Source organism: Ciconia boyciana, chromosome 2, assembly GCF_034638445.1.
Source record: "Ciconia boyciana chromosome 2, ASM3463844v1, whole genome shotgun sequence".
Taxonomy (NCBI): Eukaryota; Metazoa; Chordata; class Aves; order Ciconiiformes; family Ciconiidae; genus Ciconia; species Ciconia boyciana.
Window position 1 is genome coordinate 141,506,869 of NC_132935.1, and position 12,766 is coordinate 141,519,634.

At 42.3% G+C, this 12,766-nt stretch overlaps 1 protein-coding gene across 1 annotated transcript in view; it reads left to right on the forward strand.

Moving 5' to 3' along the window:
• The first annotated feature begins 1,820 nt into the window (after positions 1 to 1,820).
• Positions 1,821 to 12,766, forward strand: part of SGCE (sarcoglycan epsilon) — a 32,754-nt gene continuing 21,808 nt past the window's right edge. Inside the window, 3 exon segments of the mRNA XM_072854251.1 lie at positions 1,821 to 1,854; positions 1,857 to 2,003; positions 11,169 to 11,273. Coding sequence (XP_072710352.1) covers positions 1,821 to 1,854; positions 1,857 to 2,003; positions 11,169 to 11,273 — 286 coding nt within the window.

Genomic DNA, 12,766 nt, shown 5'->3' on the forward strand with positions numbered 1-12,766 from the left:
TTACTATGTAAAGTTCCCCTTCCTGAGATGGATTAATGGAAATTTAGAGCTGTAACAAGACTAAAGAAGCCAGATAGGGTAAAGTCTTCTACAGTTGTCTTTTTTCCCCCTGCTTATAAAGAGTTCAATAGGGTCAATACAATTTGAGTAAGCCAGATTATATTTCTTCCTTCCAAACCTCAAAAGCATATAATTATTATTATTTTTTGCAAATGCATTTGGCTTACAAGTGTGGAACTGCTTATGAAATTTCACAAGAAATAAAAATTCTGTATGCAGAACAAAGGAAGGAAGGTCATTTCCATGGATAACGGAAGACTTACTGCAATTTGCAAATATCAAACATGACAATCCACCAGAGGAGAAAATAAAAGTAGAAACAGATCTATTTGTTGAGCTGGGGCTTTAGTTGTGGAAGGCAAAAAAATCTTCAACTGCATTCTATGCAATTCCAAGCAAATATTTCACAGAAACTCTCCATCTAAGTCTTGTTCCTATTTAAATGTACTTCTATACTAACCTATAGAGTAAAACATTTACAAAGAATTGGTCAAAAAAATCTACCCTCCCATGCATAACTGCCCTAAGATATTGCAAGTTTAAATAATGAGTTAATAAAATCTACTAAAACATACATAAAAGCAGGCATGCCTCTAGATGTGGTTCTATATGTAATTCTAGTACAAGGACTACTCTTAGGTATACCATATAGAAAGCTGAGAGATTGTAGCTCCCTAAAAGACAATGCTGTATTTACATAGCGCTATGTCTTAAGTGGTTATATATGATATATACATACACCTACCCACAAAATACATCACCAAGAACTGTATTTGACAATATTTCTCCTTCTACAGAGGGGGATTTGCTTTCACAGCGGAGCAAATACTGTCACAGCTTTTGGGCTATGCCACAGACATTAAATGGCAGTCAAAAACCAGGAATTAGTCCAGAAAGTATAACGCAGCCAGTGTGAAGTGAGACAGCATGGAATGATCAGACCTGACTTAGGAAATTGGGTACAACTTTAATGGAGGCCACAAAGCTGCAAGACAGCAATGCAAGACGAGTGACAAGTCTCCACACACTTGAGAGCCTGAGGCTTGGAGCCCTTGACTATGCCCTCCAGGCACCCTACTCACAATGCCGCTACTTGCAGGTCCAGCTGCTGAACACTGAAAAACAAACCACTTTGGATTTACATGTAGAATAGGGATACAGACTTTAAAAAGGGTAAGATGTTCAGAAAACTGATGTTGCAAGGACTTTAGCCACGACGTCCTCCAAGAGCACACCACACCCACGTGCACCAGGCAAGACTGCGAGGTGTCCTGTCCTGTCCTGCCCTAGCACTTGTGTCCTGGCTTCAAGGGAGGGAGTGGGGCCGCAAGAGGCAAGTTGCCACAACCACTGCCTTCGCTTCCCCACCGGGCGCATCAACAGCGCCTCGCTTCACCACGACTTCATTCCCGCCATATTTGCACCCCTTGCCTGAGGCGAGAGCAGCTGGGCCCCACCGCAGGCTGCGCCCGCCTCTCCACTGAGATAGCGCCGAACCCCGGCAGGGCAGGGCAGGGCAGGGCAGGGCAGGCACCCGACCCTGCCAGGGGCCCACAGGCCAGCCTGCCCCCACCTTCAGGGGAAACGGGTCCTGCGGACTCCGCTCCCCAAGCCCGCTGCGGGCAGCTCGAACACCCGCACACCAGCTAACTCCCCTCAACATGGCCACCGCGGCCTGGGTGAGGCGGGCGGCTCCTCCCAGCATGCCCCGCGGGGCAGCGGCGCTGCCTGGAGACCGCCGGCGGGGCGGGGCGGGGAGGATGCTGCGGCCGCTGCGGGGTGAGGCGGCGGCGGCGCGGGCGCGGCGCGGAGGATGCGGTGGCGGCAGAAGCAGCGGCAGCAGCAGCAGCAGCAGGAGGCGGAGGAGCGGGCAGTGATGCGGTACTGCGCGGCGGGACCCTGGCCGCACAGCGGGGGCGCCCTCACCACCCTCCTGCTGACAGGTCGGTCACGGCGGCGTTTCACCGCGGCAAGCGGGCGCGGGCCTCGCCGGCAGCCGCCGGCCTGCGCCGCGGTGCCCCCTTCTCCTGCGGGCTCCACGTCCCCTCCCGGCGGCGCCGCCGCCGCCGCCGCTCCCTGCGTTGCCCTCAGGCTGCGGCTCGCTTTGCCCCGCTTCCCCTCCGTGCCTCCCGTCGGTGCGGGGTCTGAGCCACCCCGGCATCCCTCCCCCGCGGCTCCAGCGGCCTCCCGGCGCGGCGGAGGACACCCCGAAGGCGGCGGCAGGAAAGGCGGCCTGCCCGCCCCTCGCCTCTCCGCCTGCGGAGAGGACTACCGCAGCCCGCCCCTCCCAGCGCGGGGCCTCGGGGGAAGCGCCCCGAGTCCGGCGGGGCTCCGAGCTTGAGGGAGCCCTGCTGTGGCGGGGCGGCCGGGGCGGGGCGGGGGACGAGGCCTCGCGGTGTGGGAGGGGGTTTGCCGGCGGGGCGCGGGAGCGAGGCCTGGCCGAGAGCCGCTTATGGCGGGGGCGGCTCCGCTCCCGGGGGCAGGGCCGGTCTGGGCGGCAGCGCCCGCTGCTCTCTTGCCCTCCCTCGACCTGACAGGGCTGGTGCCTGTGCCTGTGCCTGTGCCTGTGCCTGTGCCTGAGGGCTGGGCTATTTTGAGTACAGGGGCATCTTTCTTATCCCTACCGCTCCTCCCCTCCTCCCTCCCTCCCCCCCCTCCGAAAATTATTTCCCAGCTTGAGCGCTTAATCCAACTGTGTCAGAATTAAGACTGCAGAAAACGCCTTAATCCTGCTCCCTAATGCATGTAAGTAATAGCTGTCATGCAGTAGGCAGATTTCACACCCACAAGGTTCTTCACAATGAAGTACTTCAAACGGGTAACACTTAACAGCAGCCCAGCCACAGGAGTGCCTTTATGAGACCGTTGCTACCCCAAGAGCAAGTAAACAGCAATAATCTATTTCTTTAGGTTATTTTGTGGTCTGAGAGGTCGGTGGTGTGTTATCTGAAAGCTAACAATCTGCTCAATATCTTCTTCAATAATATCTAGGTACGCTTTTAATGCTTCTCTAAGTATATGGCCATACTTGTCATAGGATCCTGACAGCAGAATTGGCATGACTCATTGGATGTATTAAAGATGCAGTTAGCACCTAAGCGTTAAGTTGTTCAATGTGAGGATACAATTTTGCATTTGTTAGATGCAAGATACTGCTTTCTCCTTATGTGGAAATTCTTCCTGCCTCTTCTGCCTCCCTCTCCCAATACCAGTTGTGGGATAGCAACCAACAAGGAACTAGTACAGTCTTAGGATAAGCTTTCAGTATCAAGTAAGATATTAAGTTTAAAAAAATTCAACTGAAATGAGCTTCTAGAAGCTGAGTTGTGAGCTTAATCCACAAGTCCCTTCCAGGCTACATGGTAATGGAAGAGATCTTAAGGTTTTTTAGTGTTAACTTTTCCACTTCAAATTCAGACCTTTTTATGCTTGGTTCAATTGGATTTCATTAGTTAAAACAGCAGAATACATGGTTTGAGACTGATATTATAAAGGAAGTATGAACTTAAGTTCAGTTAAGTTCTTTTAAGAGATATCTTAAAGATATCTAAAAATGGAAAATTTATTCTTCATCAAGGTGGAGTTTCGTAGTATGTTCCTGGTCTGAATTCAGGGACAGTACAAGACAGCTTGTAGAAGTTGAATGATGCGAACTGTCCCAGGAGCTCACCTGAGCTCCCCCCCATCCCCCTTAAGCAAAAAAAAACCCCCCAAACAAACTCCATTGTTTTCATGGTAGCGTCTTCCTACTGTCCCAGAGCTTGACATTTCAACTATGACCATGTGAAAGAACTTCCAACCTCATTTGTTGGCTCTGAGATGAGCCACAGCCCTGCATGAAAATCCTTTCTTTTAAATCCTGTTCTTCAGTAGACTCTACAGTACTGAAGCATTACTTAACCAGTCAAAAGACATCTTACAGACAAAGTGAAACATGAGAAGTAGCACAAGATCTGTAAATAGATTTCTTTGAGTTCTCATCTACTAATAGAGATTAGTTTTTCCCATTTCTGTTGTAGCACTTGATCTACAGAAGAAACTTGACTTATGCTTTTTGCACTTCTTAAAGATGTATGAAACATATACTTAAAGGCTTTTTGGAGGAGGCTGGCTGCTGTGAGAAGTCCGGGTTGTCCCCTTCCGACTCCTCCCTCCCCTCCCCTCCCTGTGACAAAACATTAACTCAAAATCCAGGGATTTCAAAAGATTTAAGAGTTTAAAGGGTGTAAGAGTGATTTCAGAAGTCCAACATTTGCTCCTAGGGGGCTAATATAGTACTCAAATCGAAGGCGCTGACTCTAAAACATTAGCTGATGATCATTTTTTCCATTGCTAGAAAAAAATGGGACATTGTTGTGAGAAGTGACATTTACGGTTAAGCATTTCTAATACAAAGTAGGTAGTTCTTTGACTCTAGCTTCACAGTAACAGACATGGTAGAAGTTTAGTAGATTAAACTAGTAGAGATGTCTGCCATATTAGTTTGGCAGAGCAATAAATTGCCCCCATATTCTGCTTCCATAGAGAGAGTGGTCATCAAAATGTTGTTTTAATGACTGTGGCCATTTTGTAGTTGTTGCCCTATATTTATACACTTAAAGCATTAGTTGTCAGTGCCCGTGTTGTCCCTGGAACCCCTGTTTTATCCCAGGAATAAGGGAGTCTTAGAGCAATGGAGTCATATTCCCTCTTCCCTGTAAAGGGGTCAAAATGGGGAAAGAGCTCATTAATTCTCACTTCGGAAGCTTTGATTACGTGGTCACGTTAATTTGTCATAAAGCTGCATTGCTGCCAGAAAACATTCTCCTGCCCTTCCACAGCTAGGCATTTTTCACTGCTTCCCTTGTGGGCGCTGAATAACTTATACAGTGGTACTGTGAATTGGGTCATTTGGCTGAAAACTAGTCCACCCACAAACAAAACTTGTTCACTGAAATCAGTTTACTGACCACGACTCGTACGGGATCATTTACGCTGGTGTGTGCTAGGTGGCCAAGAATGTGCTGGGAATCCCTGCTTTCAGCAGGGCTGCAAACATACTAGTTTAAAACAACTGTGAAATCATGAGCTAGGAGGGGTATTCAGGAGACTGAACTAGATCCCTGCACTCGTCCCGCTGTTCACAGCAGAAATGCCATTGGCAACACTCTGCTTCTAAGCTGCACCCCACAGAGGGAGGCAGAACTTCTCATGGATGATCTAGTGTTTTCAAACTAATGCCATAGCATACCTGCCCTTTTTTCTTTTGTGGGTGCAACCATAACAGCAAAGAAACAGGTTTTCTTCGTACAGGGCTCCGAATCTCTGCCTGAGAAGATGTTGCCTGTCAAGTCTTTGTACTAATCTGACCCAGATCAATAAATAAAATCTATTGTCAATGAGTACTTGCTTGAATAAGTAATTATAGGAGGAAAAAGCTAGCCATTCCATTAGTATGCTTTTCATTACAGAAGCACATTATTTATAGGTGGTATAGCTTACATGGAGACACCTTCGAGGTCCTAAAGCTAGACAATAAGAAGTCAACTTTATAGCAGGAATTCATCTTCTAGATGTAACTTTTAGTGTGTAAAGAGAGGCTTATTTTTGCTCCTTAATGTTTTTTAGATTTGGTTAGAAGTTCATTAAAGTAATTCAGGACTTACAGTGACCGAAGTAAAACCCTTTCTTTAGAAGAAAGATTGTTTCCAATCAAACTAAGAAGAAAGAATTTCAAACCTAGACAGGAATATCTATTTTGGTACAGCTTTGGGGCTCTTCTTGAATAGATATTGATAAATTTACAGCAGACGCTATCAGTGTAGAGTGCCTTCTTTTAGCAGAGCTCTAGAGGAAAGGAGGGAGTTGCTAGTTTTGATTACTTCCATAGGAATTTGAAAGAAACAAAAGAGTCAAGAAACCAGAGAACACATACTAGTTTCCCTCCTAATCGGTTGAACTGCTTTTCAAGCAAGTAGTAGCAAGAAGTAGTAGAACAAAGAAGTGCTCTAACCTGAGAAGAGTTTTTACATGACCATCTTGCTGAAGTACTTCCAATGTGAAACAGGGTGCTGCAGACTGAGAGCTGAAGGTATGGATTTCAGTATTCACTGATAAGTATTGCTGTGTTGGAATTAGCATGAACATGTTACATAGGTCGAAAGTATACTTTGTTTTGTTAACAGCATAGTTATGGTGCTCGTTATGTAATACTAAAAAAAAAATGTTTACATGAACATAGACCGTGTCTAAATGTTGTTACAATTGCAACACAAACCACCAAAATGCATTTTAAATATGGATTATTTTTAGTGGCAGTCCAAGCCATGAAGATGAGAAGTTAGAACAATCTAGTGATCAGACAGAAATCTCAGCGTCTTGAAATCTATGACTTTTCTTAATTCCTAGAGTCTTTTAAATCAATTGCCACCTCAGAAATTTGGAATGTAATTGCAGGGATACTCTGATAACTCATATAAAGAGATGATAGAAATGTAGGGGGCATCCTGGAATAGCAGGCTTACCCCATGACCTGGCCATACCCCTTGGTTACACCATGGGCTTGGGGCTGGACTATAGGAACTAGCAATGTTTTCCTCACCTTCATGGAAAAGCTGATCTAATTTGGTTCTGTTGTCAGGCCTGCAGTAGGAGGGAGAATGGTGGTGGGTAAATGTTACTATTAATAAAGCATGAGGTTTTTGTTCTCCCAGTACTTAATTTGCAGCATTCCCAAGAATGCAAATGCCAAAGTTCTGCAGTGAGACTGACGAAATGCCTTATTCAGTTACTTTTCTTGAATGATCTTGGAGAAATATTCCGATGTTACAGTAATCAATGGGTAGCACAGAAACAGGCAGAAAACCATTACCTACTGAACAAAGATGAGTAAGTATAGAGCTTAGAAACATTTCTGGGTTTGATTTGAAGTTTTACACAGTTACAATAACTGGAGTGCAGAGGGACCTGAGCAATCCACAATGGAGAAGTAATACAAATGAATTCTTATTTCTTATGTAGTAGCTGTCATTGAAGAAGATCTTATCTGTTAGAAAATATCCAATCTCAATGTGAATTTCCACTGAGAGAATCCACTTTAATTCATATTAAATTTCTACAGTGATGGTTGCTTATGTACCCCATATTAGGTAAGAGGAAGGGGTGTGGAGGTTAGAAGAGGAGGCAGAGTAGGTGGTGGTGCAGCTTCTGCCTCCTCTAGTGGATGATGTGACTGATTGGGCAAGTATCTCCGTGCAAAACCAGTGGGTCCTCAGTAACTGCCTGGGTGCAAGCTCTGATTTGAGCTGTGGGCTAAGCACCTTGATGCAGATGGTTCCCTCTTGACAGATGTTTTGTTTCAATGCAGTGATGTCAGTTTCTAACTGCTCTGCTTTGTGGTTCTCAGCAGCCCGTCAGAAATCTGTGCTGTGTGTGGACCTGTGCTTCCAGCTCAGGACACAGGAAGGACTCTGAGATAGATGGGATATGCAGTAGAGGAGCACAAGGCTGTTTTTTTGGAGCAGGGTTGTGTGGTAAGAGAGTAAGGGGTAGTGGAAGCATGGCCCGAGGTCCTGGTCTGTGGCATGAAAGTAACAAGCACGTGTTTAGGTCAGGTCCCAGGTGAAGGTGAGGTGTGGGAGAGAGGGGAAACGTTGGGTTTTGAGAGCTGGAGCTGCGTGCTGCATTAGTAGTGGGAGAGATGGCCTTGAGATCCTAGTTCAAAGAAGCAATAAGGAGGATAGGTAAGGGTGCAGGATGGTGTGTGGATGTTTGAGTGCAATAAAGGAATGGGGAAGGTGAAGTTGGTCCATGATACTTAGGTCCTGGTTTGATTGTGAGGTGGGCAGAAATTGTTGTGGGTATCTTCTCTGTTAAATATTCTGCTGTAAAATATTAATACTTAACCTTTATATAAAACCTATGCAAATATAATTATAAGAAAGGGAAAAATAGTATAAAATAATATAAGTATCATTTATATTTATAAAATAATACACATATAATTAAAGAAAAATAAAAAAGATTAATTTAAGGAAAATAAAATTAAAATATTAATTAAAGGAAAGAAAAAAGAAAACACTGTAGATGTCCTTCACCTGGGCATGCTCAAGTCCTAGGCACAGAGCTGTGAGTTGCTCCTGCTGTTAGAAGGACTGGTGGATGCTCCAGCAGTTGTGGCAACATGTGTAACAAACTGAAGAGCCTGACACTATTAACATTTTTTTCAGCGTGAGTACGAGGCTGGTCAAATTAATTCTAAACTGTCTCTTTGATAAAATGCATAGTTTGAATCCCTGCATTCTGTAGTATAAGGCCTCTTTTGTCATCCTTTAATCATATTCACAGATCTTCCCTGAGCTTTCGTCATGTTGTCACTGTGCTTCTTGAAGGCTCTATGTAAGTATTAGACACAGCATTTGAACAGTGATCATATCTGTGTCAAGTACAAAAATAAAATCTCGCTGCTCCTCCTTGATGTTGCTGTTTGTGTCAGCCGTTCTAACCAATCTTCTGCTGAAAGCTTCTGTTCAACCAGTTATTACCTGATGTATGTCCCTAGTTTTTTATTAAAGTTCAGCATCCCTGAAGTGTGTGCTCTGTAGTCTGCGTATGGCATGCCGCCTTTGTTCCTGGGTATGCATTTACATTTTATTCTATTGAAGTGCACATCACTGATCACCTTTTTATCAAACAATGCAGATTGTTCTGTGTTAGTAGCATGTCATCTCCATTATTTCTCAATCTCCTAGCCTTTGTTTTTACCTGCAAATTTTATCAGTATATATTATACACCCAGGTAATTTTATGTGTATATATATATATAAAAACTAATATATAATTTATATATTTATATATATATTTTATATATATATATAAAGTCAAATTGTGTAAGGCCAGTGCCAGAACCTTGTGAGGCCCACTAGAAATCTCATATAACAAATTAACTGTCCAGTAGCCCTGTTCTCTTGCTTCAGACTGCCGTTCCTGTGGTGAAAGCTGTTGAATGGGCAATGGGTTCCTGAATTGTTTCATTTCATGCCTATCATTTGAAATAAAATAGATGGTGATATATATTTGTATTAAAATACCACACTGTAAACTCTAGGATCTGAAAACAGGAACACTGGTTGTTTTTCCAGTTCCCTCCTTAATCCGCACAGCTAAACCTAGCACAACTTGTGAACCCAAATCAAAGACACTTACTGATCATTTATATTAAAAAAAACATCCTGGAACCTTTCTTTCTTTTGTGTTGTTTTTTTTAATTCAATTTAAATATGCTAGAATGATTTTGTATCTAGTTTCTCAAAGTGCTAGGTGATACGCTGTATATCTAAGGGTAACAGGTCATTATTGCTATCTTTATCAGAAAAAAAACTTGTGGGCTCATCAGAAGTGTCCGAAAAGATGCATTAAATCCTTGTTGACTGTGATAAGTATAATACTCTTTTCCATGTAATAATTCAGTAATAAAATCTTGTATTAATTGTTTTGCTTGGTGCTGGTTTGTAGCTGACAAGCCTCTGATTGCCCATCTCATCCTGTTGAAATATTGGAACAACTTTATTTTACCCTTTTGGAATTTCTTGAGTGTTCCAAGAATTATAGAAAATTTACACTAAAGGTCATATGCAGTACTGAGTTGGATAATCCCTAGGATGGTATTATATTAAGACTTGCAATGTATGCAGATCAGTTCAGCAGGGAGAAAGTTGTCTGTCTTGCAAGACAGATGTAAAACAGTGGATGTGAATAATACATTTTTGTTAAATCAGATCCTTAGTGTATATTGAAAATCTAAAGAAACTTAACAGAAATTCATAATTTAGAAACGTTATTGTGTTGGTACAGTAATTTGAATGCGTAATTTTTTTATTACACTTCATCCTCAATTCAATTTTAGGTGTTTTGTGTAAATTATCATTAATAAATGGCTCACTCACATGCATAGATTGAGTATTTGCGTATTCTGAGTATTGCTTAAGCCAGATCCGTTGGGCCTCCTAAATTCTGTTCAGAGAATGTGATATCAGTAATGTCATAGCTGACTGGTGTAACTATGTCAGCAGAAGTTTCCACAGATGTTTAAGCTTCTAGTGTAAATGATATTTGCATGCTTTGAGTAGTTGCCAATAAGTGTTGGTTTCTTTCTGCAAACTGGTGTATCTGTATGCAAGTACAGCTGTCTGATGTTTCTGATACTGCTATTTTTACAAGGAAGTTAAGATGCTAATCCGATAACATCTTTTAACTGGGGTTTGACACTAGTTCTCGCTCCCAAACTATTTCAAAAGAAAGACTATTTATTATGGCCACTTTCCCTTTCCTAGCATCTGACTGTAGTTCCTTCCCTCTGCGCTTTCAGTTGGCATGTAACTATACAAACAGCTGATACATCTATTATCACAGAAGAAAGGGAACAAAAGAACAAAAAGTGGGAAGTGAGGAGGGAGCTTTCTCAGGCAGTTCTGCTACTGGTGAAATGGAGTCTTTCTGTCAGCTCCACGGCTGCTTTCTGTCTCCTGTAATCATTTACTCCTCACCACATTTAAACCTTCTTGCACCTTCAGCTGCACTGATCCAGCTGTTTTCAGGCTATGTTCTAGCTGTGTGGGATGGAGACAACCATTTTTAACTGGTTCTTTTTTCAAAATTGATTATTGGTTATGCCTGCAAGGCGATCAGCCCCATGTATCTTTATGTAAGCAAAGCTCTTGGTTATATTACTTTCCCTACTTTGGCCAAAATATACTATGCCAGTGAAAGTAACTTTAGATATGTCTTTGCCTGTATATGAGGTTTTGCCAGTGCAAATATATTTATCAGAGAATGCTCTTCATCATCTTTATTATTAGTATAATTATGTCAGCAGAAGTGTCTGCAGAGGTTTAAGCATTTAGTGTAAACTTAGCTTATTTGGAAAAATGAGTGTCAGAAAGGTGACTGTCAGATTATTATATGTTTATATATTCAAATCAACCGCCACCATTTTTTTTAACCTGAGGTTCCTAAACTCGGACTAAAACCAAAACCTGGTTTAGAAGGCATCTGATCCCATCTGATACTTGGTTTATGAGAGTCTGTTGATCTGACTAATTTTTTTTTTGCATTTGTTTTATTCTGCAAAGCTTTTTTGTTAAGCTCTGCTGATGGCAATAATGGAACAGTTAACTGGACGACTAAGCAAGCCCACAGTTATATTATCAGCAGAATAAAGGCTGTTGAGAAGAATGGTGAGTTTAGGTTGTAAATTTAAATCACATGTTAGTTCAGTCAAATCTGCCTTTAATATTACTCTTGCTTTTTCAGTCATTTCCTTGTTTTAGGAATAAGGTCCTATTTCAAGGTAAGTAATTCGGAAAATTTTACGTGCCTTCAGTCTTTCAAACATTCACAGACCTGCGTGTCTTTGTGACTCTTCCCAACTTTTCCTGTTCCTATAGCTTTGCTTGAAATAATGGCTGTGTGTATACCTAATATTGCACATTTTCTTATCATGGCTGGTTGCTTGGAGGTACCTCTGCAGTTTACTTAATACAATAACTTGTCTGTAACAATTAAAAAAAGTCTTTTCATATACATATGTAAGAACACTATTTTACTGTAACTTATGCAAGTACACATAAAATATTTTAGCTAGTGTACACTAGCTCAGAAAAGGCTTTGCACTAATTGCCCATCCAGGCCGGCAATCTGGATTGGACCCCAAATCAAGTTATTTCTGGGATTGTGCTTCACCTGTTAAAAATCAATGGGGAGAGAACCCATTGAAATTCCCAGAAAAAATTTCCAGGTGGATTTTTTTCTGAAGATCATCAACATACAGACTTCAACCAACATGATAAATCTTCTGAAATTTCTGGAGACAGGGGTCATCTGTATCTGAAACAGGCTCTGGGCTGGAGGCTGATATAATCCTAGCTGAATTCCTGGCTGTGCCCATGTTCAAGACCTACAAGAACAACTGGGACAGTTTCTGTACATGTTTCAAAAAGAGTGATGCGTGTTTTCCAACCTTCCGTTCCCAGTTAATCTACTTCTTTCCCAGTCTCCAGAACTTTTAACCTTTCTGCGCAGATATATCTTGGAATCTACAGAAAGTCTTCCAAGGGATCTGGAATCAAGAAAGAAGAAAACAGTGCTGTTGAGGTAGCTGATACTGTCTTTTTTTTCTAGCAGGGATCTGTTGTGGTCCTATGTAGTGAAGATTTTTAATTTCCCATGGTTAGTTTTACAGAAGCCTTTCACAGTCCCCTGAGATTTTTATCTACCACAGGGAATTTGCCCAGGCAATTCACATCTGGCAGTCTGCTGTATTAGGTTAGTATCTAGAAGTTGGTAAGTATATTCAGTTTCATCCCTAGGTCACCTAAGATGATTACACATTCATCTCCATTCTCAGGCAGTCTTATGAAAATAATTGTGGGTTTTAAAAGCTTCTGAAGAAAATAGCATTTCACTTGTTTCATTATTGAAAAGCAGCGATTGCTGTAGTGGGCTGAAGACTCATCATTTTCCTTCTGATTTTGAAGGAACTTCATAGGGGAAAAAGAAGAGAGCTTCTCTGACAAGAGGGGTGAGAACCTTCGAATTCTTAATCTCCATACTTGTGTCATTACAATGTGTTTGTCATTATAAGATAAAATAGGTTTGTGGGTTTTTTCCTTCTGAGAGGCATTTTTAGACTTCCACCAAGATCACTGTTTTATATCTCCATGAAATCCTT